Source organism: Scyliorhinus canicula, chromosome 4 (genome assembly GCF_902713615.1).
Source record: "Scyliorhinus canicula chromosome 4, sScyCan1.1, whole genome shotgun sequence".
Taxonomy (NCBI): domain Eukaryota; kingdom Metazoa; phylum Chordata; class Chondrichthyes; order Carcharhiniformes; family Scyliorhinidae; genus Scyliorhinus; species Scyliorhinus canicula.
In genome coordinates, this window is record NC_052149.1 from 79,596,508 (window position 1) to 79,622,839 (window position 26,332).

Sequence of the window (26,332 nt, forward strand, 5' to 3'; positions counted from 1 at the left end):
TCCTAAAATGAGGTGACCAGAACTGCACACAGTACTCCAAATGTGGCCTGACCAAGGTTTTGTACAGCTGCATCATCACCTCACGGCTCTTAAATTCAATCCCTCTGCTAATGAACGCTAGCACACCATAGGCCTTCTTCACAGCTCTATCCACTTGAGTGGCAACTTTCAAAGAACAATGAACATAGACCCCAAGATCTCTCTGCTCCTCCACATTGCCAAGAACCCTACCATTAACCCTGTATTCCGCATTCAGATTTGTCCTTCCAAAATGGACAACCTCACACTTGTCAGGGTTAAACTCCATCTGCCACTTCTCAGCCCAGCTCTGCATTCTATCTATGTCTCTTTGAAGCCGACAACAGCCCTCCTCACTATCCACAACTCCACCAATCTTCGTATCATCTGCAAATTTACTGACCCACCCTTCAACTCCCTCATCCAAGTCATTAATGAAAATCACAAACAGCAGAGGACCCAGAACTGATCCTTGCGGTACGCCACTGATAACTATGCTCCAGGCTGAATATTTGCCATCCACCACAACTCTCTGTCTTCTATCGGTTAGCCAGTTTGTTATCCAACTGGCCAAATTTCCCACTATCCCATGCCTCCTTACTTTCTGCATAAGCCTACCATGGGGAACCTTATCAAATGCCTTACTAAAATCCATGTACACTACATCCACTGCTTTACCTCATCCACATGCTTGGTCACCTCCTCAAAGAATTCAATAAGACTTGTAAGGCAAGACCTACCCCTCACAAATCCGTGCTGACTATCCCTAATCAAGCAATGCCTTTCCAGATGCTCAGAAATCCTATCCCTCAGTACCCTTTCCATTACTTTGCCTACCACCGAAGTAAGACTAACTGGCCTGTAATTCCCAGGGTTATCCCTATTCCCTTTTTTGAACAGGGGCACGACATTCGCCACTCTCCAATCCTCTGGTACCACCCCTGTTGACAGCGAGGACGAAAAGATCATTGCCAACGGCTCTGCAATTTCATTTCTTGCTTCCCATAGAATCCTTGGATATATCCCGTCAGGCCCGGGGGACTTGTCTATCCTCAAGTTTTTCAAAACGCGCAACACATCTTCCTTCCTGACAAGTATCTCCTCAAGCTTATCAGTCTGCTTCACGCTGTCCTCTCCAACAATATGGCCCCTCTCATTTGTAAATACTGAAGAAAAATACTTGTTCAAGACCTCTCCTATCTCTTCAGACTCAATACACAATCTCCCGCTACTGTCCTTAATCGGACCTACTCTCACTCTAGTCATTCTCATATTTCTCACGTATGTGTAAAAGGCCTTGGGGTTTTCCTTGATCCTACCCGCCAAAGATTTTTCATGCCCTCTCTTAGCTCTCCTAATCCCTTTCTTCAGTTCCCTCCTGGCTATCTTGTATCCCTCCAGCGCCCTGTCTGAACCTTGTTTCTTCAGCCTTACATAAGTCTCCTTCTTCCTCTTAACAAGACATTCAACCTCTCTTGTCAACCATGGTTCCCTCATCGACCATCTCGTCCCTGCCTGACAGGGACATACATATCAAAGACACGCAGTACCTGATCCTTGAACAAGTTCCACATTTCACTTGTGTCCTTCCCTGACAGCCTATGTTCCCAACTTCTGCACTTCAATTCTTGTCTGACAGTATTGTATTTACCCTTCCCCCAATTATAAACCTTGCCCTGTTGCTCGCACCTATCCCTCTCCATTACTAAAGTGAAAGTCACAGAATTGTGGTCACTACCTCCAAAATGCTCCCCCACTAACAAATCTATCACCTGCCCTGGTTCATTACTAAATCCAATATGGCCTCCCCTCTGGTCGGACAATCTACATACTGTGTTAGAAAAGCTTCCTGGACACACTGCACAAACACTACCCCATCCAAACTATTTGATCTAAAGAGTTTCCACTCAATGTTTGGGAAGTTGAAGTCGCCCATGACTACTACCCTGTGACTTCTGCACCTTTCCAGAATCTGTTTCCCAATCTGTTCCTCCACATCTCTGCTGCTATTGGGGGGCCTATAGAACACTCCCAACAAGGTGACTGCTCCTTTCCTATTTCTAACTTCAACCCATATTACCTCAGTAGGCAGATCCCCCTCGAACTGCCTTTCTGCAGCTGTTATACTATCTCTAATTAACAATGCCACCCCCCCACCTCTTTTACCATCCTCCCTAATCTTGTTGAAACATCTATAACCAGGGACCTCCAACAACCATTTCTGCCCCTCTTCTATCCAAGTTTCCGTGATGGCCACCACATCGTAGTCCCAAGTACCGATCCATGCATTAAGTTCACCCACCTTATTCCTGATGCTTCTTGCATTAAAGTATACACACTTCAACCCATCTCCTTGCCTGCAAGTACTCTCCTTTGTCATTGTTACCTTCCCCACTGCATCACTACGTGCTTTGGCGTCCTGACTATCGTCTACCTTAGTTGCTGGACTACAGATCCGGTTCCCATTCCCCTGCCAAATTAGTTTAAACCCTCCCGAAGAGTACTAGAAAACCTCCCCCCCAGGATATTGGTGCCCCTCTGATTCAGATGCAACCCGTCCTGCTTGTACAGGTCCCACCTTCCCCAGAATGCGCTCCAATTATCCAAATACCTGAAGCCCTCCCTCCTACACCATTCCTGCAGCCACGTGTTCAACTGCACTCTCTCCCTATTCCTAGCCTCGCTATCACGTGGCACCGGCAACAAACCAGAGATGACAACTCTGTCTGTCCTGGCCTTTAACTTCCAGCCTAACTCCCTAAACTTGTTTATTACCTCCACACCCTTTTTCCTACCTACATCGTTGGTACCAATGTGCACCACGACTTCTGGCTGCTCACCCTCCCCCTTCAGGATCCTGAAGACACGATCAGAGACATCCCTGGCCCTGGCACCCGGGAGGCAACATACCTTTCGGGAGTCTCGCTCGCGACCACAGAATCTCCTATCTATTCCCCTAACCATTGAATCTCCTATTACTATTGCTTTTCTATGCTCCCCCCTTCCCTTCTGAGCCCCAGAGCCAGACTCAGTGCCAGAGACCTGGCCTCTGGGGCCTTCCCCCGGTAGGTCATCCCCCCCAACAGCATCCAAAACGGTATACTTGTTTTGAAGGGGAATGGCCACGAGGGATCCCTGCACTGTCTGCCTGTTAGTTTTCTTTCCCCTGACTGTAACCCAGCTACTCTTGTCCAGTACCTTTGGTGTGGCTACCTCCCTGTAACTCTTCTCTATGACCCCCTCTGCCTCCCGGATGATCCGAAGTTCATCCAGCTCCAGCTCCAGTACCTTAACACGGTCTCTGAGGAGCTGGAGTTGGGTGCACTTCCCGCAGGTATAGTCAGCGGGGACACCAGTGGTATCCCTCACCACCCACATCCTACAGGAGGAGCATGCAACTGCCCTAGCCTCCATCCCCTCTTACTTTACAGAATTAGCTGCCCCGTGGACCAACTGGACCTCCGCCCTCCGACTCTGCTCCCAGTCAGCTGTACTCTAAACTCCTGGTTCCCTTCACGCTCTTTGATAAATATAGGAAATGAAATGTAAGGAACACCTTACTCCCTCCTCACCTAACTCCCTCAGTCACCAAACTCTCACTGTAGCACTCAAATGCCACAAGCTCAGCACTCAGTGCAAACAAAGTCTGCACTGTATCTAGCCCCTATTTATACTGTGACTCTAGCTTCTAAAAACTGGCCTAATGCAATTAACTAATTAACAAGCTCCAGCTGCAAGTAAGTCCAAGTAGAACCTTGTTTGATCTCTCAGTACAGTCCAAATTACTTATGGGCACCGGACAAAGGTTAACAATGGGTTTGCGGCAGGGAGAAGGTGGTGCTCAGAATGATAGTGATCTTCTGTCAGGCAGTTCTTTCTTATATTTGATCTTTTCAAAGGATGTGGGCTTCACTGGATGTACCAGCATTTATTTGCCCATTCCTAATTTCCCTTGGGAAGGTGGTGGTGATCCACTTTGAACTGCTGTAGGTACAGTGCTGCTGGGAAGGGCCAGAATTTTGAACCAGTGACAGTAAAGGAACGGTAATATTCCAAATGAGAATGTTGTGTGGCTTGGAGGGGAACTTGCAGCCTGTGATGTTTCCATTCAACTGCTACCCTTGTCTTTCTGGTTGGTAGATGTTTGGAGGGGAACTTGCAGCCTGTGATGTTTCCATTCATCTGCTACCCTTGTCTTTCTGGTTGGTAGATGTTAGGGGTTTGGAAGGTGCTGACAAGGAGCCTGGGTGAGTTGCTGCCGTGCATCTTGTAGATGATACACATTGCTGCCACTGCGCATTATTGGTGGCAGGAATGTATGTTGAGTTGGTGGATGGGGTGCCAGTCAAGTGGGCTGTTTTGTTCTGTATAGTGTCAGGATTCTTCAGTGTTGTTAGGGCTGCACCTATCCAGACAAATGGAGACTTTCCATAACATTTCTGTGCCTAGTGGATGATGGACAGACTTTAAGGAGGGGAATTTCTTTCTACAGTATTCCCACCCTCTGATCTGCCCTTGTAGCCACAATATTAATATGGTTAGTCCAGTTCAGTTTATGATCAATGGTAATCCCCCAGGATATTGATTGTGGGGAATTCAGCGTGATGATTATGGTTGGATTTGCTCTTGTTGGGGATAGTTGTCTGGCAATTGTGTAGCGTGAATGTTGCCACTTATCAGACCAAGCCTGAATGCTGTCCAGCTCTTGCTGCATATGGAGCATGGACTGCTTCAGTATCTGAGGAGTCGCAAATGGTGCTGACCATTGTGTAGTCAACATTGGCGAACATCCCTACCTTTGGCTTTATGATGGAAGGAAGGTCATTGATGAAGCACCTGAAGATGGTTGGGCCAAGGTCACTATCCTGAGGAACCCCTGTATTGATATCTGGGGACTGAGCTGATCAATTTTCAACATCTACAACCATCTTTCTTTGTGCTAGGTTTGACTCCAACCAGTGGAAAATGTTCCCCCTGATTCTCACCACATCTCTGGCATTAAGCTTGTTTGTCCATATTTGAACCAAGGCTGTAATGAGACCATGAGCTGAGTGACCCTTGTGGAACTCAAACTGAGCAATTGCTGAGCAAGTGATACCTGATAGCACTGTTAATGATACCTTCCATCATTTTGACGATGATTGCGAGTAGACTGATAGGATGGTAATTAGCTGTATTACATTTGTTCTGCTTCCAGTGAATAGGATAATATAACTAGGCAATTTTCGGCATTGCAGGATAGATGCCAGTGTTGTAGCTGTACTGGAACTGATTGGCAAGGGGCACAGCAGATTCTCGATCACAAGTCTTCCGTAATTTTGCTAGAATGTTGTCAGGGGCCATATTCTTACCATTGGCGTTGGGGATATTTGTAGGGCCTCCACTTCCAGTTAATAGTTCAATATCCACCACTATTCACAAGCGGCCAAGCGAGAAATAGGAAAAAGCATCCAACAATGGCTGTTTGACCTCAACCAAAGATAGGGCTGAAGGTTAACAGAACCATGAATGTTGTTGGTGTATATGGCCGAAACCATTGTTTTGATGGCCAGGAAGCCATTAGAGATGAATTGTTAAATGCGACTTAATCTGAGATAAGATGGAGTTGCTCAGTTGGAGGTTTGTAGAATGAGAGTGTTAACTGAGAGTCAAACCTAAAGAGCATGAGGCTTTCTTTAATCTGGTCCGATCGAAGCAGACGTTTAGAAGGAGATAGATTGGAGAGAGTAAGTGCTGAGAAATCAAATGGTCAACTTGTGAAAGAATCTGGAAGCCAGAAGGCATATTTTAAAGACTGCAGGAAAACCTGTCGGAGCAGAAGGTGAAGATGAGAAAAACAATAGCAGCATTGATTTCTTTTACATTCATATAAGTTTCGCATTCATTGAGCAAGGTAAAGGAGAGAAATGTGTTTGAAAGAGTCGGGAAGGCTGGAGGGTATAGTGAAAGCTTGACAAATTGAAATAAGAAAGGAATGTGGTTGATGTGGCAATGAAAAGTAACGGTCTTCTCTCAAAGTGTCATGAATCTGGAATTCACTACCCCATACTGCAGTGGACACTGGGATATTGAGTAAATTTAAGGAGGAGATAGACAGATTTTAAATTAGCAATGGGTAAAGATTTATGCAGAACAGGCAGGAAAGTTGAGTTGAGGCCTAAATGATATCCGCTATGATCATATGAATGGCAGAGGCTCGAGGGGCTGAATGGCTTACTCCTCTGATTACTGATGTTCTTATTCTCTTGTGTGACTACTCACGTCAGTTTTTTAAACTTTTTTTCGATTTTTGTGGCAGATTGAGTCTTAAAATAAGAGTATTGTCTTTATGAAGCAAGTAAGCAGAAAATCTTACCAGATTCCTAACAACACAACATAAATTACATGAAAATATTGTGGAGAGGGTACTAATTTAGCAAATTTCTTTTGAAATAGTGTTGACTTGTTAATCTCCTAAAATGTGTAGATTGAGAGCGGCAAGGTGGCGCAATGCTCCCTATGGTTCTGAGGACCCGGGTTCGATCCCGGCCCCGGATCACTTTCTGTCTGGAGTTTGCACATTCTCCCTGTGTATGTGTGGGTTCTGCCCCCACAGCCCAAATATGTGCAGGTTAGGTGGATTGTCCACACTAAAATTGCCCCTTAATTCAAAAAAATAATAATTGGGCACTCTAAATTTATTTTTTAAAAATTGTAGATTGAGATACCTAATTGAAGATAGAATATTCAAAGAAAGCTAGCAAAGTTGATAACTGTATTACTTGAATATTTTATACTAAACAAAGAAAGTTCCTATTGTAGTACAGAAATTAATTAATTTTAAATGATTTGGCTGAAAATTCAAAACCGAATTATAGCAACTGTAACAATATAGTCATCTACTATTGTTATTTGACATTCTGTTGCTGCTGACACATATCCAGTACAAGAGGCAAATATTGTGACTGAAAAAATGCAGGTCTCTGTGTGCCATCTGTTGGTGCAATATTGAGGGAGCATTTTATTGTTGGATGCCATCTTTTGGATGAGATGTTAAACCAAGGATCAGCTTGCTCGGGTAGATGTAAGCGATCCCATGGCCCTATTTTGAAGAAGAGCAGTGAAGTTATCCCAAGTGACCTGGCTCTCAGGAAACATAAGTAGTTTTAAGTCATCTATATTTGTGTTTGGAGGTATTAGAAATAGGGTATAGCTTTAAGCAAGTTTAATTTTGTGTTTCTGTGTGAGAAAGGGTTAAAACTTCAGTTATTTCATGTCAAACAAATGTGCCTGCATGTCGATGGATTTTGGTTTAATTTCAAACTTAGCTACATTTTAATTAAATGTTTGCATGTGAAAGTAAATAGGGTTTAAAGAAAGACTAGAGTGTTGCTTAGCAACCAGGACCACCTTCGGTTAGGAACAACTTTTGAGTTTTAGTTTTAAGCTGGATGCAGAAGCAGCTGGACAGGACCAAGGAGCTGCAAAAACCAGAATTCCCAAGAGAACACACACAAGCCCGAGAACCAGGGAGTTGGGACAAAAAGAATATCTCAGGAAAACAGTGAAGTTAAAGGAACAATGATCAAGAAGTTGAACAAGGTCCTGTTGGATGAAGTTGTGGGAGATTACTGTGCACATATTAGTTGTTGTGTTTCCTACATTACAACAGTGACTTCACTAGAAAGCGCTTTGAGATGTCTGGTGGTTGTGCAAAGTGCCTCTAAAATGCACGTTTTTCTCTTTTTTTTCCTCTGAACTCTAGATCAGTGGAATTTGTACTTCCAAAGATTTCATTTCATTGTTAGTATACTCCTTGTAATGCAGTATTCTTGAATTTCTTTTCAAATGTAGCTCAGTTTTGTTATGTTGAACTTGTCTATGATGACACTTTGTATGTTTTTGTTCTCTTCCCTTTCACCATTTTCCCTCCCCAGAAAGGTCTGAATAACTGGGCAAAGCAAATTATGCAAAGCAGTTACCTGATAAATGGACAGTTTAAAGAACCATATAGCCTATTAGGGGAAGGATCGGTATGGAAGCTCAATAATATTTTACATTTGTTCCTTTTAAAAGTGCATTTAATATAATCTGTCTAACTACAACAGAGTTGCTGACCAAAATATGTGTTTTTTCTGTTGTTCCTTTTATATTTATAACTCCTATAACAATCTTTCCTATAACAATCTTTCCTATAACAATCTTTCCACCATCATCTAACTGGGTGGATAACACATGCCTGTTCCCATTCATAAACATTTAGTCATAGCCAGAGAACAATTGCAATTTCTTCTCTTCTGGCTGTTGCGCTGTTAGCACTATTGTCCCACAAGGGTGTGTCTCCTATTTCGCAACCACTTTTTGTTATACGGCAACAACATCTAAAAACACGGCATCAGTTTCCATATGTATGATAACAACACCCAAGTCTACCTTGTCAGACAGAAGAAATTTCCAACAACTAAATATTAGGAAGACTGAAACTTCTGTTTTCAGTCCCTTGAGAAGGTGGTGATGAGCTGCCGCCTTGAGCCACTGCAGTCCATGTGGTGTAGGCACACCCACTGTACTATTAGGGAGGCAGTTCCAGGATTTTTCCCCAGCGACAGTGAAGGAACGGCCATATATTTCCAAGTCAAGATGGTGAGTGACTTGGAGGGGAACTTCCAGGTGGTGGTGGTCCCATGTATCACTGCTCTTGTCCCTCTAGATGGTAATGATTGTGGGTTTCAAAGGTGCTGCCTAAGGAACCTTGATGAGTTCCTGCTGTGTAACCTGTAGGTAGTACACCCTGCTGCCGCTATTATCGGTGATGGAGAGAGTGAATGTTTGTGAAAGGGTTACCAATCAAGTGGGCTGCTTTGTCCTGGATGTTGTCGAGCTACTTCAGTGTTGTTGGAGCTGCATCCATCCAGGCAAGCGGGGAGTATTACATCACATTCGTAACCTGTGCCCTGTAGATTGTGGACAGGCTTTGTGGAGTCAGGAAGATACTGCAGGATACTTAGCCTCTGATCTGCTCTTGTAGTCATTGTTTATATGGCTGGTTTCTAGTCAGTCATAACCTGTAGAATGTTGGTAATGCGGGGATTCAGTGATGGTAATACCACTGAGTGTCATGGGGTGATGGTTAGATTCTTTCTTGTGGAAATGGTCATTACCTGGCACTTATCTGACATAAATGTTACTTCCACTTCTCAGCGCAAGACAGGATAGTAATCAAGTCTCACTGCATTTGGACATAGACTGCTTCATTATCTGAGGCGTCGTCATGATGGTGCTGAACATTGTGCAATGTTCATCTCGGAACATCTCCATTTCTGACCTTGGGACGGAAGGAAGGTCACCGATGAAGCAGCTAAAGATAATTGGGCCTAAGACACTACCCTGAGGAACACCTGGAACAATGTCATGGGGCTGAGGTGACTAGATTCGAGCAACTACAGCCATTTTATTTTGTTCTGGTATAAGTCCAACCAGCAGAAAATTTCTCCTCTGATTCTCATTAATTCTAGTTTTGCTGCAGCTCCTTGGTGCCATACCCGACCAAGTGGTCTTAATGACAAGAGCAGTTTTTCTCACTTCACTTCTGGAGTTCAGCTCTTTTGTCCATATTTGACCAAGACTGTAATGAGCTCAGGAGCTGAGTGGCCCTGGAGAGACCCAAACTGAGCGTTCGTGAGCAGATTATTGTTGAGTAATAGCTTTATAGCACTGTTGATAACCCCTTTCACCACTTTACTGCTGATTGAGAGTAGACTGATGCGGCAATAATTGGCTGGTTTGGATTTGTTCTGCTTTTTGTGTATAGGTCATACATGGGCAATTTTCCACGTAGCCGGGCAGACGGCAGTGTCGGAGCTGTACTGGAACAGCTTGGCTAGGGACACGGCAAGTTCTGGAGCACAAGTCTTCAGACTATTGCAGGAAGATTGCCAAGTTCCATAGCCTCTGCAGTACCCAGTGCTTCAGGGTTTCTTGATAATACGTGAAGTGAAACAAGTTGGCTGAAGACTGGCAACTGTGATGCTGGGGACCTCCAAAGGAAGATGGATCGTCCACTCGCCACTTCTAGCTGAAGATTGTAGCAGATGCTTCAGTCTTGTCTTTTGCATTGATGTGCTGAGCTCCTCCATTATTGAGGATGGGGATATTTGTGGAGCCGCCTCCTCCAGTGAGTTGTTTAATTATCCACCACCATTCATGGCTGAATGTGGCAGGACTGCAGAGTTTATTTCTGGTCCGTTGGTTGTTTGATCGCTTAGCTTTGTCAGTCAATTGCTGCTTATCCTGTTTGGCACACAAGTAGTCCTGTGCTGTAACTTCACCAAGTTGCTGACACAGCATGTTGCTACTCCTCTCTTGCATTCTTCATTGAACCAGGTTTGATCCCCTGGCTTGCTGGTACTGGTAGAGTGGGGGATATGCTGGGTCATGGGTTTGCAGATTGTGGTTGAGTACAATTCTGCTTCTGCTGATGGTCCACAGTGCTCATAGTTGCCCAATCTTGAGTTGCTTAATCTGTTCGAACACAATGGACGGTATCCTCATTGTGGAGATGGGACTTCGTCTTCACAAGGCCTGTGCGGTGGTCACTCCTCCTGATACGGTCTTGGACAGATGTATTTGCAGTAGGTAGGTTGGTGAGGATGCAGTCAAGTCAAGTTTCCCTCTTGTTGGTTCCCTCACCACCTCTCGCAGACCCAGTCTAACAGCTATGTCCTTTACGACTTGGCCATATGTCCATAGAGGTGTGAATGAGCCACTCTTGTTGATAGACATTGAAGTCCCCCACCCAGAGTATATTTTGCAGACTTGTCATCCTCAGTGCTTCCTCCAAGTGGTGTTCAACATGAAGGAGTACTGAACCTTCAGCTGAAGGGGGAGTGGTGACAGTATGTGGTAATCAGCAGGGGGTTTCTGTATCCATGTTTGACCTGATGCCCGGAGATATCATGAGGTCAAAAGTTGATGTTGAGAACTCCCAGGGCAACTCCCTCCACAATGTATACCATTGTGCCATCACCTCTGCTGGGTCTGCCTTCCTGGTGGGACAGGGTATACCAAAGGATGGTGATTTGTGGTGTTTGGGGCATTGCCTGTAAGGTATGATTACATCAATATCATGCTGTCAGGCTGTTGCTTGACTATGTGAGACAGCTCTCCCAATTTTGTCACGAGTCTCCAGATATTTATAAAGAGGGCTTTGTAGGGTCGAAGGGCTGAGTTTGCCTTCATCATTTCCAGTGTCCGGGCTGAAGCCAGGCACGCCATCCAGTTTCATTCCTTTTTATCAACTTTGTAGCGGTTTCATACAACTGAGTAGCTTGCTGGGCCATTTCAGGAGGCATTTAAGAGTCAACCACTTATAGAGAAATACAGCACAGAGCAGGCCCTTCGGCCCACGATGTTGCGCCGAACTTTTGTCCTAGGTTAATCATAGAATTTTGGACAATTTGTCATGGCCAATCCACCCAACCTGCACATCTTTGGACTGTGGGAGGAAACCGGAGTACCCGGAGGAAACCCACGCAGTCACGGGGAGGATGTGCAGACTCCACACAGACAGTGACCCAAGTCGAAATCGAACTTGGGACCCTGGAGCTGTGAAGCAATTGTGCTATCCACAATGCTACCGTGCTGCCCTTAAGAAGTTAACCTACACTCCCTTATTCTACCCTAATCCAAGTACCTATCCAATAGCCGCTTGAAGGTCCATAAATTTTCCGACTCAACTACTACCACAGGCAGTGCATTCCATGCCCCCACTACTCTCTGGGTAAAGAACCTACCTCTGACATCCCCTCTATATCTTCCACCATTTATCTTAAATTTATGTCCCCTTGTAATGGTGTGTTCCACCCGGGGAAAAAGTCTCTGACTGTCTACTCTATCTATTCCCCTGATCATCTTATAAACCTCTATCAAGTCTCCCCTCATCCTTCTCCGTTCTAATGAGAAAAGGCCTAGCACCCTCAACCTTTCCTCGTATGACCTACTCTCCATTACAGGCAACATCCTGGTAAATCTCCTTTGCACCTTTTCCAAAGCTTCCACATCCTTCCTAAAATGAGGTGACCAGAACTGCACACAGTACTCCAAATGTGGACTGACCAAGGTTTTGTACAGCTGCATCATCACCTCACGGCTCTTAAATTCAATCCCTCTGCTAATGAACGCTAGCACACCATAGGCCTTCTTCACAGCTCTATCCACTTGAGTGGCAACTTTCAAAGAACTATGAACATAGACCCCAAGATCTCTCTGCTCCTCCACATTGCCAAGAACCCTACCATTAACCCTGTATTCCGCATTCAGATTTGTCCTTCCAAAATGGACAACCTCACACTTGTCAGGGTTAAACTCCATCTGCCACTTCTCAGCCCAGCTCTGCATTCTATCTATGTCTCTTTGAAGCCGACAAAAGCCCTCCTCACTATCCACAACTCCACCAATCTTCGTATCATCTGCAAATTTACTGACCCACCCTTCAACTCCCTCATCCAAGTCGTTAATGAAAATCACAAACAGCAGAGGACCCAGAACTGATCCCTGCGGTACGCCACTGATAACTGGGCTCCAGGCTGAATATTTGCCATCCACCACAACTCTCTGTCTTCTATCGGTTAGCCAGTTTGTTATCCAACTGGCCAAATTTCCCACTATCCCATGCCTCCTTACTTTCTGCATAAGCCTACCATGGGGAACCTTATCAAATGCCTTACTAAAATCCATGTACACTACATCCACTGCTTTACCTTCATCCACATGCTTGGTCACCTCCTCAAAGAATTCAATAAGACTTGTAAGGCAAGACCTACCCCTCACAAATCCGTGCTGACTATCCCTAATCAAGCAATGCCTTTCCAGATGCTCAGAAATCCTATCCCTCAGTACCCTTTCCATTACTTTGCCTACCACCGAAGTAAGACTAACTGGCCTGTAATTCCCAGGGTTATCCCTATTCCCTTTTTTGAACAGGGGCACGACATTCGCCACTCTCCAATCCTCTGGTACCACCCCTGTTGACAGCGAGGACGAAAAGATCATTGCCAACGGCTCTGCAATTTCATTTCTTGCTTCCCATAGAATCCTTGGATATATCCCGTCAGGCCCGGGGGACTTGTCTATCCTCAAGTTTTTCAAAACGCGCAACACATCTTCCTTCCTGACAAGTATCTCCTCAAGCTTATCAGTCTGCTTCACGCTGTCCTCTCCAACAATATGGCCCCTCTCGTTTGTAAATACTGAAGAAAATACTTGTTCAAGACCTCTCCTATCTCTTCAGACTCAATACACAATCTCCCGCTACTGTCCTTAATCGGACCTACCCTCGCTCTAGTCATTCTCATATTTCTCACATATGTGTAAAAGGCCTTGGGGTTTTCCTTGATCCTACCCGCCAAAGATTTTTCATGCCCTCTCTTAGCTCTCCTAATCCCTTTCTTCAGTTCCCTCCTGGCTATCTTGTATCCCTCCAGCGCCCTGTCTGAACCTTGTTTCTTCAACCTTACATAAGTCTCCTTCTTCCTCTTAACAAGACATTCAACCTCTCTTGTCAACCATGGTTCTCTCACTCGACCATCTCTTCCCTGCCTGACAGGGACATACATATCAAAGACACGCAGTACCTGATCCTTGAACAAGTTCCACATTTCACTTGTGTCCTTCCCTGACAGCCTATGTTCCCAACTTCTGCACTTCAATTCTTGTCTGACAGCATTGTATTTACCCTTCCCCCAATTATAAACCTTGCCCTGTTGCTCGCACCTATCCCTCTCCATTACTAAAGTGAAAGTCACAGAATTGTGGTCACTACCTCCAAAATGCTCCCCCACTAACAAATCTATCACCTGCCCTGGTTCATTACCAAGTACTAAATCCAATATGGCCTCCCCTCTGGTCGGACAATCTACATACTGTGTTAGAAAAGCTTCCTGGACACACTGCACAAACACTACCCCATCCAAACTATTTGATCTAAAGAGTTTCCACTCAATGTTTGGGAAGTTGAAGTCGCCCATGACTACTACCCTGTGACTTCTGCACCTTTCCAAAATCTGTTTCTCCACATCTCTGCTGCTATTGGGGGGCCTATAGAAAACTCCCAACAAGGTGACTGCTCCTTTCCTATTTCTAACTTCAACCCATATTACCTCAGTAGGCACATCCCCCTCGAACTGCCTTTCTGCAGCTGTTATACTATCTCTAATTAACAATGCCACCCCCCCCCACCTCTTTTACCATCCTCCCTAATCTTGTTGAAACATCTATAACCAGGGACCTCCAACAACCATTTCTGCCCCTCTTCTATCCAAGTTTCTGTGATGGCCACCACATCGTAGTCCCAAGTACAGATCCATGCCTTAAGTTCACCCACCTTATTCCTTTTTTTTTATAAATGTTTTTATTCAGTTTTCGTATTTTATATTGAACAAATTACAAATTGTTAGGAGAGAGAAACAAAAAAAAAAACAAACAAAAACAAACACGCAAAAATTAACATACATATTTACAGGTAAGCATCTTCGTAGTAGTAACTGCGCCCCCCCCCCCCCCCCCCCCCCCCCCCTCAACATGTTTATTTAGCTTGGTTTTGGGCCTTAGCTAGCCATCGAACCCCCGTAACGAACCTGTAGCCCCCCCCCCCCCCCCTCCCACTACCTTCCCCCGACTATTCTTCCTCTTGTACATTGGCCACAAATAGGTCCCGGAACAGTTGCATGAATGGCTCCCACGTTCTGTGGAAGCCGTCGTCCGACCCTCGGATGGCAAATTTGATTTTCTCCATTTGGAGAGATTCCGAGAGGTCGGACAGCCAGTCCGCAGCTCTGGGCGGTGCTGCTGACCGCCAGCCAAACAGGATTCTACGGCGGGCGATCAGGGAGGCAAAGGCAAGGGCGTCTGCCCTCCTCCCCAGGAATAGATCTGGCTGTTCTGAAACCCCGAAGACCGCCACTATCGGGCATGGCTCCACCCTCACTCCCACCACTTTGGACATAACCTCGAAGAAGGCTGTCCAGTACTCCACGAGTCTGGGGCAAGACCAGAACATGTGGGCGTGGTTGGCCGGGCCTCTTTGGCACCGTTCACATCTGTCTTCCACCTCCGGGAAGAACCTACTCATACGGGTTCTTGTTAAGTGGGCTCTATGTACCACTTTTAGTTGCGTCAGGCTGAGCCTTGCGCACGTGGAGGTGGAGTTGACCCTATGCAGTGCTTCGCTCCAGAGTCCCCACCCGATCTCCATCCCCAGGTCGTCCTCCCATTTCCTCCTTGTTGCGTCCAGTACGGTGTCGTCCCTATCTACCAGTCGGTCATACATGTCACTACAGTTCCCTTTCTCTAGGATACTTGCGTCCAGTAGGTCTTCCAGTAGTGTCTGTCGTGGCGGTTGTGGGTACGTCCTTGTCTCCTTTCGTAGGAAGTTTTTGAGCTGCAGGTACCGTAGCTCGTTCCCCCCAGCTAGCTGAAATTTCTCTGTCAGTTCGTCCAGTGTTGCGATCCTGTCGTCCGTGTATAGGTCCCTGACTGTCAGTGTCCCCCCGTCCTGCCTCCACCTTTGAAGGTGGCGTCGGTCAGTGCTGGTTTGAACCTATGGTTGTTGCAGATGGGAGCCCTGTTCGACATTTTGGTCAGGCCAAGTTGCTGCCGCAGTTGGTTCCAGGATTGGAGGGTGGCTGTCACCACTGGGCTGCTGGAGTGTTTTTTGGGTGGGGATGGGAGTGCTGCCGTGGCGAGGGCCCGGAGGGAGGTTCCCATGCAGGAGGCCTCCTCCGCACGCACCCACTCAGCTTCTGGCTCCTGGATCCATCCCCTTACTCGCTCGGCTGTTGCTGCCCAGTGGTAGAATTGTAGATTCGGGAGGGCTAACCCTCCCCTGGTTTTTGTTTTTTGTAAGACCTTCTTTGGGATCCTAGCATTTTTACCCCCCCATACGAACGCCATGATGAGTTTGTCCAGCGCTTTGAAAAAGGCCTTGGGGATGTAGATCGGAATGGATCTAAACAGGAAGAGGAACCTGGGCAGTACGTTCATTTTGATCGTCTGAACTCTCCCCGCGAGGGAGAGCGGGAGTGTCTGAACTCTCCCCGCGAGGGAGAGCGGGAGTGACCCACCTTATTCCTGATGCTTCTTGCATTAAAGTATACACACTTCAACCCATCTCCTTGCCTGCAAGTACTCTCCTTTGTCATTGTTACCTTCCCCACTGCATCACTATGTGCTTTGGCGTCCTGACTATCGTCTACCTTAGTTGCTGGACTACAGATCCGGTTCCCATTCCCCTGCCAAATTAGTTTAAACCCTCCCGAAGAGTACTAGAAAACCTCCCCCCCAGGATATTGGTGCCCCTCTGGTTCAGATGCAACCCGTCCTGCTTGTACAGGTCCCATCTTCCCCAGAATGCGCTCCAATTATCCAAATACCTGAAGCCCTCCCTCCTACACCATTCCTGCAGCCACGTGTTCAACTGCACTCTCTCCCTATTCCTAGCCTCGCTATCACGTGGCACCGGCAACAAACCAGAGATGACAACTCTGTCTGTCCTGGCCTTTAACTTCCAGCCTAACTCCCTAAACTTGTTTATTACCTCCACACCCTTTTTCCTACCTACATCGTTGGTACCAATGTGCACCACGACTTCTGGCTGCTCACCCTCCCCCTTCAGGATCCTGAAGACACGATCAGAGACATCCCTGGCCCTGGCACCCGGGAGGCAACATACCTTTCGGGAGTCTCGCTCGCGACCACAGAATCTCCTATCTATTCCCCTAACCATTGAATCTCCTATTACTATTCCTTTTCTATGCTCCCCCCTTCCCTTCTGAGCCCCAGAGCCAGACTCAGTGCCAGAGACCTGGCCGCTGTAGGTCATCCCCCCAACAGCATCCAAAACGGTATACTTGTTTTGAAGGGGAACGGCCACGAGGGATCCCTGCACTGTCTGCCTGTTAGTTCTTTTTCCCCTGACTGTAACCCAGCTACTCTTGTCCAGTACCTTTGGTGTGGCTACCTCCCTGTAACTCTTCTCTATGACCCCCTCTGCCTCCCGGATGATCCGAAGTTCATCCAGCTCCAGCTCCAGTACCTTAACACGGTCTCTGAGGAGCTGGAGTTGGGTGCACTTCCCGCAGGTATAGTCAGCGGGGACACCAGTGGTATCCCTCACCACCCACATCCTACAGGAGGAGCATGCAACTGCCCTAGCCTCCATCCCCTCTTACTTTACAAAATTAGCTGCCCCTTGGACCAACTGGACCTCCGCCCTCCGACTCTACTTTCAGTCAGCTGTACTCTAAACTCCTGGCTCCCTTCACGCTCTTTGATAAATATAGGAAATGAAATGTAAGGAACACCTTACTCCCTCCTCACCTAACTCCCTCAGTCACCAAACTCTCACTGTAGCACTCAAATGCCACAAGCTCAGCACTCAGCACTATCCTAGTCATAATTCCCAACTTTGTCCTTGGCAACTGTCTGGAGCTGAATCAGACTGTTCAGAACCTCTGTGTCAATTTGTCCCTGAGATGAACTGCTAACTATATATCTACAGCTGCAGTAAGCTTGCCTATTTCCACCTTTGCAACATCACCCGATTCTGCTCTTAACTCATCTGCTAAAACACTCATCCACGTTTTTAATACCTGCAGGCTTGACTATTCCTATGCACTCCTGGCTGACCTCCCACATTCAGCTGTTCATAAACCTGAGGACAGCCAAAACACTCTTGCCCATATCCTGACTCTCAAATCCTGATTTTCCCATCACCCCAGTCCTTGATGACCCTATGTGGGCTCCCAGTTATGCCTTAATTTTAAAGTTCTCATCCTTGTTTGCAAATCCTCCATAGTCTTGCCCTCCTATTTCTGTGATCTCCTTCAGCCCTTCCATCCTCTGCATTATCTGGTCTCCCAACTTGGGGATGTGTTACTACTTTAAAGTTGCTAGATAAATACAGGTTGTTGTTGTTGTAGTTATCCCACCCTTTAAAGTTATAAAAGTACTTTTATTTCACTGTATCTTTTGTGCACAGTTTAACAAACCCAAATGTATTGAAGTGAATATAATTTATTATGTGCAGTTTGTTGATCTTTAAATTGCTACTGAATTTTCTTTTGTTTTATTGCTTCCACAGAAGAAGAAAGCAACAGCGGAAGTCCAGTTCCTGACGGCTCCTGTTAGTCCTCACTACTAATTTTTCTAAATTTTATTTGTTTATTCATCTGACTGATCATAAATGTTTGCTAAGTGTGATTATTTTCTTTGTGTTTTTTTTTTTATAAATTTAGATTACCCAATTATTTTTTCCAATTAAGGGGCAATTTAGCGTGGCCAATCAACCTACTCTGCACATTTTTGGGTTGTGGGGGCGAAACCCACGCAGACACGGGGAGAATGTGCAAACTCCACACGGACAGTGATCCAGAGCCGGGATCGAACCTGAGACCTCAGCGCCGTGAGGCGGTTGTGCTAACCACTAGGCCACCGTGCTGCCCATTATTTTCTTTGTTTATTGACATTGAACATTTCAACATGAATGGACTTAATTTTATTTCTTATCATTTTGCAATGAAATTTTTAACAGTTCACAGGCTCTGTGCTAACTAAATAGAGGTAATATTAACCCTTATATATTGTGCATACACGCACTAGTAAGGGTATGATGCAACATAAATGAAATCTGTTGGGGAAAAAACTGTCAAGCAAAATTTTGTGCTGTTGATTGATGTATTTATTGTTCGGCATAATGTGAAAACAAATAATTATACCCAATAAAGCATGTCGGCCAAGAAGGATATAACTAATGGAAAGCAAAGAAATAGCAAATACTGAAAGTGTAGAACAAAACAGAAAGTGCTGAAAGCACACGGGAGGTCCGTCAGCATCAATGAACAAAAGACATTAGACCACTTGGTCTACACTGAGGAATGGTATGATAGCCAAGGTAAAATGGGAATACTTGATTCACCACTGTATTTACCAGAGCCCAGCTTAATCAGGTGGGAGCCTCATTACTACATGCAAATTGTGTTCCCATGATATAAATAGGGGAATGATGCAATTTAAGGGGACAACTAGGTGGAGCACATTCTTTAAGCACAAGCCTTCCAGAGCAATGAAATGGAAGAAGCCCCAAAAAGCTAAGTGTAAAACATTCCCCCACCCAGTATCTCCTTGCCTGATCTCCGATATTGCAGAAACTCTTAACTTATTTATATGAAGCCTACTCAACATGATGTGGTGACCAGCATGACCAGCCAAAAGGAATGAGTAGCTGGGCCACCCGTGCAGCTGTCTTGACCGTTCAAGATTTATAGTTGTGCTGTTATCCTTCATAACATTATGATGAACATCACTGCCCAAAATGTTAACCTGTCTCTAGGTGTTCTACAGGTATAGCTGATCTGTGTGTTGTTGGCATGTTCTATCTTTACATTGAACATTAGTTTTAGAACAAAATACAATACTGTACAATGCACTACAGTTGACTTGTAAATGGATGTTTATTTTGTTTAAAGGTTATGATCATTGATGGTGAAGTTGATGCTTTAATTGAAGACTGCGGCAGCTCTGTTGTTGTGAAGGGTACTGTACGCTGCAGAGCTTATCTCCATGGCAGTAAATCAAAAGTAAAAGATGCCATTCAGGTACAGTACCTGTAGACATCATCATTTGTATTCTTATAAAGGAATTTCCTCAACTAAAACGTTCTAAGCAGCATTAGTTATAAATGTAGGCAAGCTCTGTGCTTTTTAAATTGTTTCTTGGTATAATGTAATTTTACAGCTGCAGAGAATCTGTTGGATTTTGATGATGCAAGTATGCAGGTTACACAGATTAATTTAACAACCAGTATAGGTATTCTGTAAGTGGATATGCACAAAAGCTTTACGTTCATCATATTCAAAGAGTACTTCCACTACTATTTTAACACCAATTCTTATTTTTATTATATTGCCTCTACCATGGCTATACCATCTGGAAGATGAAAGTCATTTGTATGCCGCAAAGAATCTCCAATTACTTTTCCTATTCTGTTCATTTGTCAATTTTTTGGGTGCAAGGCACAAGGATGAGCTTATGAACTCTTTGCTAAATAAGAGAATCAGGAGTAAGCTGAAAACAAAAACTCTACATTATCCTTATTTTGTGATTTTTTTCTAATTTTGAAGGTCTTTTCTTGCTGGACGTGTTTCCTATACCCACACATATAGAATAACCTCCTCTATTCCGTCTTGCTAAATTACAATTTTATGGGTTGTGAAAATTAAATAGAATAGAAAGAAACAAAGCTGAGGAGAAGTCCACATTAGGTACCGACATTGTCTTTTAGTAATCTACCTCTACATTGACATCTTTCTTGTAACCTGATATGCTTAATCAGGTATGAATTGGAAATGCTATTGCATCCATTTTCTTAGAGGAAAGATGGACATATAGTGTAATTTTGTTTTTCAGAATTCAGCACCAAACATGGATCATTGCAAAGTTTTTCTGAGGCCAACATGTCCACTTGTCATATCTTAATTTTCAGATATAATATGGCCACAGAAATTGTTGCTAATGCTCTTTGATGACCTTGCATCTATCATAAGGTCAGATGTGGGGATGTTCGCTGATGATGGTAGTGTGCAGTTCCATTCACGGATCCTTAAACAATGCAGCAACCTATACTGCCATGCAGCAAGACTATACATCATTCCGGCTTGAGCTGACAAGTGGCAAATAACGTTCATGCCACATGTGCCAGGCAATAACCGTTCCCAACAAGAGACCATCTAATTATCTCCCGTTGACTATCAGCAGCTGAGTCCCTTAACATCAATATTCTGAGAGGAAACGTTGAGTAAAACTAGATGGGTCATATAAATACTGTGGCTACAAGAGCAGGTCAGAATGGATATTCTATGGTGACTAACCCCTGTCCTGGCTCACCAAAGCCTTGTCATCACCTACAAGGCACAAATCAGGAACATGAACAATATCCTCCACTTAGCTGGATGACTGCAGCTCCAACAACACTCAAGAAACGTAACACCATCCAGGCTAAAGCAGTTCACTTCATAGGTCCCTCATTCGCCACTGTGAACATTCATTTCCTCCATCTTGAGCATACTGTAGCTGCAGTATATGCCATATATGCTAACCACCTAGAAGAACATGGGCAACAGGCACGTGAGAACACCAGCACCTGCAAGTCTTGCATTACCTTGATTTATATTGATAATCTTTCATCAATGGTGGACCAAAAACCTGGACTTCCCGAGCTCATAGCATTGCAGGTGTCCCTGTACCATATAGAGTGCAATGATTCAGGAATGAGACTCACCACCAGGTTCATTAGCGATGGGTAATCAGTGCTGGCCGTGTCAGCAATGCTCATATTCCATGAACAAAAAAAATCAAAAGAGGCCTTTTCCTTCAGTGAAACATTTCTACATATATTCATAAGCTCTTCCATCAAATCCAAACATTTATGTTGGAAACATTCTCCTTGAACACACTAAGATGACCACTGGGTGACAAGTTTCCCCATCATTAGGTATACGTATACTTTTCAAACCAAACCTGTAGAACTGAGATATATACCTTGAATAATGATTATTCTTTGGAATAAATAAAACTAAAGGGTGATTTTTAAAAAAGCAGAAATAGAAACTCCTGGGTAAATTTCTACCGATCTTTAGATAAGAAGCCTCAACAGGGCATTAAGTATCTTATCATTCCTTTGGGTAAAATCTAATAGATGGCTTTCTACCATTAATAAATAATCTCCTGTCTGCCAGAATGCACGAACTGTATAGAGCATACATTTGCAGAAACTATTTGCAAGTCACTCTGTTGAATCCATAGTTTCATCCCAAATATGGATTTGGATAGCTGCATGATACATTTTCCAGAGGTCTTAGATTTAAAAAAATCTCACCCTTGCAAACTGTAAAACATCAAATTTTTGCCTTCATAAGAGAAGCCTGAATTTCCACATTCAAGGTGTACTGGGAAGTTACTGTCCATCAATAAATAATGTTACTCTGTATCTTGAAAAAAGAGCTCCACACACAAATTCAAGGGGTCAGTGTTCCAAATTGACTGTTTGAACATTAATACTACCAGCCTACAAAATGTATTGTAAGTTATATCATTCAAAACCTATTGCCCAACTTGCCCTTTGTAAAACCCTTGGTAATTACCAATCAACAGTGAAAAGAGTGTTGACCTGATAGCCTTTAACAATGCAAAGTCAAAATCACAGTGCTGTTTTGTACGTTGGCTCAAATACAAAATTAAATAAGGTAATTTAATCACCACAGACAAAACTTGTAAGTATTTTGGAGCATAATTCAACATGTCTGCCCTACAAAAATGTAGACACTGTCAATGGTTGGTGAGCTTCACACATGATTTTATGCTCTAGGTCCCAAGCTATTCTCAGTTTAATTACCACAAACAAAACATTCATTCATGTTTCATTGGAAAATACATTTCAAAACTTATTCAACTGCAATACTTGCCAAATGTTCTACTTTCTTCATTTTTGAAACGTAACTCTGTTAACGTCAGGTAATTTTGTTCCCAGTCCTTAAGATGTATAGAATCCCTACAGTGCAGAAGGAGGCCATTCAGTCCATCGAGTTGCACTTTCCCTCTGAAAGAGCACCCTACCTAGACCCACTCCCCGCCCTATCCCCGTATCCCCACCTAACCTGCACATCTTTGGACACTAAGGGGCGATTTAGCATGACCAATCCACATAACTTGCACATCTTTAGAGGAAAACTGGAACACCCACCCGGAGGAAACCCATGCAGACATGGAGAATTGCAAACTCCACACAGACAGTCATCCAAAGCCGGAATTGAACATGGGTTCCGGCACTGTGAGGCAGCAATGCTAGCTATTGTGCTGCCCTGGTAACATCAGAAAAAGAGGATTAATATGAAGGTTATATTATGGTATAATGCTTGATCTTTGATCAGAATGCAATAAGAGGAGACAGTGGCCTGGTGGCATTGTCGCTGGATTAGCAATCCAGAGACCCAGAGTCATACTCTGGGCACCCGGGTTTGAATCCCACCACAGTGGATGGTGAAATTTGAGTTCAATACAGTCTAGAATTAAGATCTAATGATGAGCTTGAATCCATTGTCGATTGTCTTAAAAACCTATCTGGTTCATGAATGTCCTTTAGTCAAGGAAACCTGCATCCTTACCTGGTCTGGCCTACGTGTGATTCCAGATCCACAGCAACGTAGTGATGGGCAATAAATGCTGTTCCAGCAGGCGTCGCCCACATCCCATGTACGAATAATAACAAAAACAGATTAACTTAATTAGGCGTGTCATTGTTTTGTCAAAAAATAATGTATTGTGTATTCCCTATAATGGCAATTCAGATGTCACAGCTAATCAAACCAAATTTTTTCCCCAGGAACTAAAAAGAGATGTGCTGAACACTGTGTTTATCCGCTGTCAAATGGTATTTGAGGAACAAGTTCTGAACAAAAATGTTGGTAAGTAACTTATAGTCCATTGATTTCTCCCCATGTTCTTTAGTAATGTTTGTGTTAGACTCTCACAGTTTTTTGAATTGTGTGACGAGTGGGAATCCTGAAGGGAGAGGGCAAACAGGCAGAGGTTGTTATACATATTGGTACTAATGACATACGCAGGAAGGGGCATGAGGTCCTGCAGCAGGAGTTCAGGGAGCTCGGCAGAAAGTTAAAAGACAGGACCTCTAGGATTGTAATCTCGGGATTACTCCCTGTGCCATGTGCCAGTGATGCTAGAAATAGGAAGATAGAGCAGCTAAACACTTGGCTAAACAGCTGGTGTAGGAGGGAGAGTTTCCGTTATCTGGACCACTGGGAGTGCTTCCAGGGCAGGTGTGACCTGTATAAGAAGGACGGGTTGCATGTAAACTGGAAAGGCATAAATATCTTGGCCGCAAGGTTTGCTAGTGTCACACGGGAGGGTTAAACTAGTATGGCAGGGCGGTGGCTACCGGAGCAATAGGTCAGAAGGTGTAATAATTGAGGGAGAACTAAGGAATAGGGCCAGTATGGCTCTGAGGAAGAGCAGACAGGGAGATGTTGCTGAAAACAGCGGGTCTGGTGGCCTGAAGTGCATATGTTTACGGGTAAGGCAGATGAACTTAGAGCTTGGATTAGTACTTGGATCTATGATGTTGTTGCCATTACAGAGACCTGGTTGAGGGAAGGACATGATTGGCGGCTAAACGTTCCAGGATTTAGATGTTTCAGGCGGAATAGAGGGGGACGTAAAAGGGGTGGCGGAGTTGCACTACTGGTTAGGGAGAATATCAGCTGTACTACGGGAGGACACCTCAGAGGGCAGCGAGGCAATACGGGTAGAGATCAGGAATAAGAAGGGTGCAGTCACAATGTTGGGGGTTTACTACAGGCCTCCCAACAGCCAGCGGGAGATAGAGGAGCAGATAGGTAGACAGATTTTGGAAACGAGTAAAAACAACAGGGTTGTTGTGATGGGAGACTTTAACTTCCCCAATATTGACTGGGACTCACATAGTGCTAGGGGCTTGGACGGGGCAGAGTTTGTAAGGAACATCCAGGAGGGCTTCTTAAAACAAGATGTAGGCAGTCCAACTAGGGAAGGGGCTGTACTGGACCTGATATTGGGAAATGAGCCCGGCCAGGTGGTAGAAGTTTCAGGAGGGGAGCATTTCGGGAACAGTGACCACAATTCAATAAGTTTTAAAGTGCTGGTGGACAGGGATAAGAGTGGTCCAAGGGTGAATGTGCTAAATTGGGGGAAGGCTAATTATAACAATATTAGGCGGGAACTGAAGAACCTAGATTGGGGGAGGATGTTTGAGGGTAAATCAATATCTGACATGTGGGAGACTTTCAAATGTCAGTTGAAAGGAATTCAGGATCGGCATGTTCCTTTGCGGAAGAAGGAAAAATACTGCAAATTTCGGGAACCTTGGATAACGAGAGATATTGCAGGCCTCATCAAAAAGAAAACGGAGGCATTTGTCAGGGCTAGAAGGCTGGGAACAGACGAAGCCTGTGTGGAATATAAGGAAAGTAGGAAGAAACTTAAGCAAGAAGTCAGGAGGACTAGAAGGGGTCACGAAAAGTCATTGGCAAATAGGGTTAAGGAAAATCCCAAGGCTTTTTACACGTACATAAAAAGCAAGAGGGTAGCCAGCGAAAGGGTTGGCCCACTGAAGGATAGGCAAGGGAATCTATGTGTGGAGCCAGAGGAAATGGGTGAGGTACTAAATGAATACTTTGCAGCAGTATTCACCAAAGAGAAGGAATTCATGGATGTTGAGTCTGGAGAAGGGTGTGTAGATAGCCTGGGTCACATTGAGATCCAAAAAGACGAGGTGTTGGGCGTCTTGAAAAATATTACGGTAGATAAGTCCCCAGGGCCGGATGGGATATACCGCAGAATACTGAAGGAGGTTAGAGAGGAAATTGCTGAGGCCTTGACAGAAATCTTTGGATCCTCACTGTCTTCAGGTGATGTCCCAGAGGAGTGGAGAATAGCCAATGTTGTTCCTTTGTTTAAGAAGGGTAGCAAGGATAACCCAGGGAACTACAGGCCGGTGAGCCTTACGTCAATGGTAGGGAAATTACTGGAGAGAATTCTTCGAGACAGGATCTACTCCCATTTGGAAGCAAATGGACGTATTAGTGAGAGGCAGCATGGTTTTGTGAAGGGGAGGTCGTGTCTCACTAACTTGATAGAGTTTTTCGAAGAGGTCACAAAGGTGATTGATGCAGGTAGGGCAGTGGATGTTGTCTATATGGACTCCAGTAAGGCCTTTGACAAGGTCCCTCATGGCAGACTGGTACAAAAGGTGAAGTCACACGGGATCAGAGGTGAGCTGGCAAGGTGGATACAGAACTGGCTAGGTCATAGAAGGCAGAGAGTAGCAATGGAAGGGTGCTTTTCTAATTGGAGGGCTGTGACTAGTGGTGTTCCGCAGGGATCAGTGCCAGGACCTTTGCTGTTCGTAGTATATATAAATGATTTGGAGGAAAATGTAACTTGTCTGATTAGTAAGTTTGCAGACGACACAAAGGTAGGTGGAATTCCGGATAGCGATGAGGACTGTCAGAGGATACAGCAGGATTTAGATCGTTTGGAGACTTGGGCGGAGAGATGGCAGATGGAGTTTAATCTGGACAAATGTGAGGTAATGTATTTTAGAAGGTCTAATGCAGGTAGGGGATATAGTGAATGGTAGAACCCTCAAGGGTATTGAAAGTCAGAGAGATCTAGGTGTACTGGTCCACAGGACACTGAAAGGGGCAACACAGGTGGAGAAGGTAATCAAGAA

At 44.7% G+C, this 26,332-nt stretch overlaps 1 protein-coding gene across 12 annotated transcripts in view; it reads left to right on the plus strand.

Annotated features, from left to right (window-relative positions):
* Window positions 1–26,332, plus strand: part of odr4 (odr-4 GPCR localization factor homolog) — a 171,213-nt gene that overhangs the window by 91,243 nt on the left and 53,638 nt on the right. For 10 of the 12 annotated variants that reach the window (XM_038794575.1, XM_038794586.1, XM_038794581.1 and 7 more), the window contains 4 exons: window positions 7,935–8,030; window positions 18,134–18,175; window positions 19,518–19,646; window positions 23,429–23,510. In XM_038794575.1, coding sequence (XP_038650503.1) covers window positions 7,935–8,030; window positions 18,134–18,175; window positions 19,518–19,646; window positions 23,429–23,510 — 349 coding nt within the window. The remainder of the gene's footprint in view (window positions 1–7,934; window positions 8,031–18,133; window positions 18,176–19,517; window positions 19,647–23,428; window positions 23,511–26,332) is intronic. The other 2 variants (XM_038794585.1, XM_038794588.1) reach the window with 2 other exon arrangements.